This window comes from Saccostrea cucullata, unplaced genomic scaffold (genome assembly GCF_032062105.1).
Source record: "Saccostrea cucullata isolate Sc308-1 unplaced genomic scaffold, CSIRO_AGI_Scuc_v1 ctg353, whole genome shotgun sequence".
Taxonomy (NCBI): Eukaryota; Metazoa; Mollusca; class Bivalvia; order Ostreida; family Ostreidae; genus Saccostrea; species Saccostrea cuccullata.
Window position 1 is genome coordinate 346,819 of NW_026929021.1, and position 4,531 is coordinate 351,349.

Sequence of the window (4,531 nt, forward strand, 5' to 3'; positions counted from 1 at the left end):
TAGTTGTTGTTTTATCAATTTACTGACATTTTATAAAAAACATATTTGACGGTAGATCACTTAAATATTTTGAAATATATCATCAACCTAAGAAAATTCAATTTTGGACACCCCCCCCCCCCCACACACACACAAGAAAAAATAACTAATAAAAAATTGTTAAAAAATAAAAATAAATATTATAAAGATCTATTCTTATTTGTCTGTTATAAAAAAAAACAGAGACGTCTCTGAAAAAACCAATAAAGTATCTTTATGACAATATATTTACTGGGATACATGTAAATGTAGAAAAATTAATTGTATCAAAATATTTTTTTCATTGTAGACTGTATCCTGAATTAACACTTTGAACCTAGAAAAGAGAAAGCATATTTAAGTAACACCATGAATAAGGATACCACAACACAGCTTAAAGTGCTTCAATGCTGTCAGTGTCAGAATGACGTAAAATTCTACTGCAGACCATGCAAACAAAATCTGTGTATGTATTGTAAGCAAAAACACGTTGTACACCTCGATACCAAAGACCATGATGTTGTTATTGACCGTTTAAAGCACGGAGAGGTTATAACGCCAGAGTCATGTGACAGACATCCAAACTGCAAATATAAAAACTGGTGCAAAACCTGTGAATTTCCCATCTGTGATGCAAATTATAAGCATCAAGAACATGAAATTCTAGATATCAAATTAGCCTGCATGGTTCAAAGACAGCAACACAGGAAAAGAATTATTCAAATAAGAGGTGATAGTCTCCCATACAACCGTGCCATCCTAGCAGGTCTCGAATCTGACGTAAAAACAGATGTAAAAACCCTAAAAGCAAAACTTTCCAGCATTCAACAAGAGCTGGCGGTAAAAGCTGAAAACGTGAAAAAAAACTTATCGAGATACATAGTAAAGCAGGCAATGATGTATCTGAAACAAATATTTATACATGTTTTATTCTGAAACATAAAAAAATGAAGGGATATGTGTATAGATACGAGCAACTGGCAAACAAGCCTGTGAAGTTTCTATTGTTCATAAAGAAAACTCCTGTCCCCAAGGCAATAGAACTTCCTGATAACATAAAGAGTAATTTTAATACAGAAATCAGTATAAGGGACATTTTAGACGTATTAGTTGAAATCAAAATCACAGAAGCAGGAAATAGACAACTTAGAAATGAACATTTGTTGAGGCTACTGAAAGGGGCTATCCTAAATACTAAGCATGTTTATGTGACTAACTTATATCACGGTGGACACATTTCCTTTGTGACGTCAGATAGACTTTGGGTCAGTGATGGACGCAGTCTTATTTTGACCAATTCTAAAGGTAACAATCTGCATCGTTTATTTGATGTAAGTAAATACTTTGGTGTACATGTATACAGTAAACAGTGCAGGAGAGTTGATTATGTAGACGAAGACTGGAACATTAACAAACTTAGTGCAGACAATACTACAAAGTCGACACTAATAAAGAGAAAAGAACTATGGGAACCATGGTGTATCTGTCACTCTGCCTCTACTGGAGATTTGCTGGTCTTGATGAGATATGATTCAGATAATGCTACCATACCATTATCAGATGTGAAAGTCATTCGGTATAATAGTACACTACAACCAACCCAAACCATCCAAAACCACAAGACAGGCACACTATTATATAGTGAGCCTATCTATATCACGGAGAACCGGAATGGAGATATTGTCGTGTCTGATTCAATCAATGGTGTTGTGGTCACAGACCGTAAAGGGAAATATCGTTTCACTTACAGAGGACCACCAGAAGAATTTTTATTGGAATTTCTTATGCCACATGGAATCTGTGTGGATGCATTCTTAAATATCCTAATCTGTAGTCGATCGGACCATAGAATACACATGATTCACAAGGATGGTCATCTCCTATCAATTCTCTCAACGAAAGAAGCTGGGGTGATTGAACCATTGGGTCTGGGATATGACGAAAAAATTCATCTTGTTTTGATGGGATCAGGCCACAACAACATACTGCGTGTATACAAATTTATAGAACGACAAGATTATCTTGCATAAACTTTAATTAGCTAGTATTTTGCTGACTTGTTACATATCAATTGGTAAAACTTTTTGTGCTGAATTTGACTACAGAATGTTCTGTATAATTGATCAATAAATAGGGCTCAAGGCAGGTTATGACCGGTCAACAAGGGACGGTTACTCCTCCCAGGCACCTGATCCCACCTCTGTAATTTCCATGTCCCTTTTATGCGCTGCTCACAGAATTGTATTGTGAGTAGTTTTTGCGCGATCGATCACTGTTCGTTATCTTTACTTTTTTCACACGCACACACGTACACACAGACAGGGAGAATTTGAACTTATTGATATAGGAAGGATATGGAGATAACTATAATAATGATAAGATAATAATGATCTGATCCACGTACAATGAGAGTTAATATTTCTTTTTAATCATGAGATATAGAGATAACAAACAGTTTTTAATATCGTTTTATTCAACGAATACAAATCAGGGGCAGATCAAACGCTGGCCTTTAAAAGTTCAGAGGTGAGATCAATTCCATGGAGGAGTAAGCATCCCTTACCGAGCGGTAATACCTGCGTGTGCTCCTTGTCATAATCAGTAAAAAAGGGGAATCAAATTCGTAAAAGATTCAGCAAGAAATTAATTAGTGTGAAAAACGTCCATCGGCATACTTTTGTTGTTTGTTAAATTTTGCAAAATTAATAATGTTGTTAGAAATACAGCCAAGGAGATTTTGAACATTCTTCTTAATATAGATAATAATGATCTGATCCTCACACAATGAGAGCTAATATTTATTCTTATTTGTGAGATACCCGGGTATAGAGGTAACGAACATTATTCAAGCTAATTCAAATCAGGAGCAGAGCAAACGCGGGCTTTTAAAAGTTCAAAGGTGAGATCAATTCCATGGAAGAATGAGCATCCCTTACCGACCGGTAATACCTGCCTGTGCCACGTGTCATAATCGGTAAAAACGGGGGAATGAAATTCGTAGACAATGCAGCGTGTTAATTAGTATGAAACACGTCCATCAGCATTTGACTCTATATATATGATACTTATATGTATTGTTTGTAAATTTTGCAAAATTAATTCCTACACAAAACATCTTGTTGAATTGTTTTAAAAAGATTAAAATCCTTTAAAATCCTTTTTCAAATCAAAGTAAAGAAAGTAATCAACATCCTATAATTTTATTCTTTTTTTCTTCTTTTTTCTTTGTTAAATGGGTCCCAGGTTACATTGTAAAAGGATCTCATTTTCATATCCTTTCAAACTGTAACAAAGTATCATTTTTATTCAATGATAAAATGCCAGTATTTCACTGTTGAAAATGAAATAGAGTTTTATATGAAAAATCAGGATAAGAATAATGTAATATTGCTTCAATCAAAGCGTAGAGTTAGTTCTTCCATTACAAGTATGAACAATTGAAGTCAACTATCCTTTTTTTCTGATATTTAGTTAATGAAAGCTTTTAAATAGTTCTTCCATTTCAAATGTCGAACAATTAAAGTTAACTAACCTTTTTTTCTGTTTAGTTAATTGACTTGAAAAGTGCAGCTTATATTGCTTTATAGTAAAGATAACAAAACTAGAAAATAAAGAAATTATTTAGTTTTATGACACTTATTTTGTCAACCACAAAAAAGTGTTCAAGATTAGTTTGACAAAAATGTGGGGAAATATGAAGTTAATATTCAATCCGGATTTCTTTCTTCTGTCGAAAGTTCTTACGTAACTGCCTTTCCACGTTAAATACTCAACAAAAAAGGGTTATGTATGATATACTGTAGTTAAATTAAGGAAATTTCAATTCTGAAATTTATTATTATCACTTTAGAATCGCTTAGAGCTGTACCCTTTGTATCATGACTACATACATGTTCTTTGTACATTATTATTTTTACAGACAATACTATATGTGAAACATATGAGGATAACGAGCAGCATTTAAGATCAAATGTCTTTAAAACAATACAAAACAGGGGCAGAGCTAACACAGACCTCTAAAACATCAGAGGTGGGATCAGGTGCCATATATAGTTTTTTATTTCCTCAAGGTCAAAATTTGTTTTTCTGAAAATTTTAAATTAGAACAGGGAAGACTCCATTTGTCGTGTCATTTCGAAATCACCATTTTTAATAAACCTAAAATTAAAAGAAAAGTTCCACAATTAAAACATCAAAGAGCAGAAAGAGGAAATAAAGAAGAATTATCCTTTGTAAACTTTAAATTGATTTGTTTTATAGATAAGTTTTTTTAAATTGAAAAATTAGTTGTAAGCATTGTGAAACGTATCGAGATATTGTATGGATGCGAATTATGGGATGTGATCTCTAAAAAGTCGACCGAAGAGCTGGAAATTGTACAGAGATACGCGGCCCGTCGAATGCAAGGATTTGACCAAAGATCACCAACACTGTGTACCATCTGTGTACCATCTGTGTACCATCTTTTCCCTTGGCCTGGTTGAAATGAAAAGGAGTATAGATAAAATCAAGT

General features: G+C 33.5%; 1 protein-coding gene across 1 annotated transcript; it reads left to right on the top strand.

The window, feature by feature from the left end:
• The first annotated feature begins 965 nt into the window (after positions 1-965).
• Positions 966-2,048, top strand: LOC134279593 (uncharacterized). The gene has a single exon (XM_062762002.1). It carries the CDS (start codon positions 966-968, stop codon positions 2,046-2,048), a length of 1,083 nt encoding a protein of 360 aa, XP_062617986.1.
• Positions 2,049-4,531: the final 2,483 nt, after the last annotated feature.

Excerpts from the sequence above, each read along its gene's own strand:
- LOC134279593 (XM_062762002.1), top strand. The coding sequence starts at position 966 with ATGAAGGGATATGTGTATAGATACGAGCAACTGGCAAACAAGCCTGTG.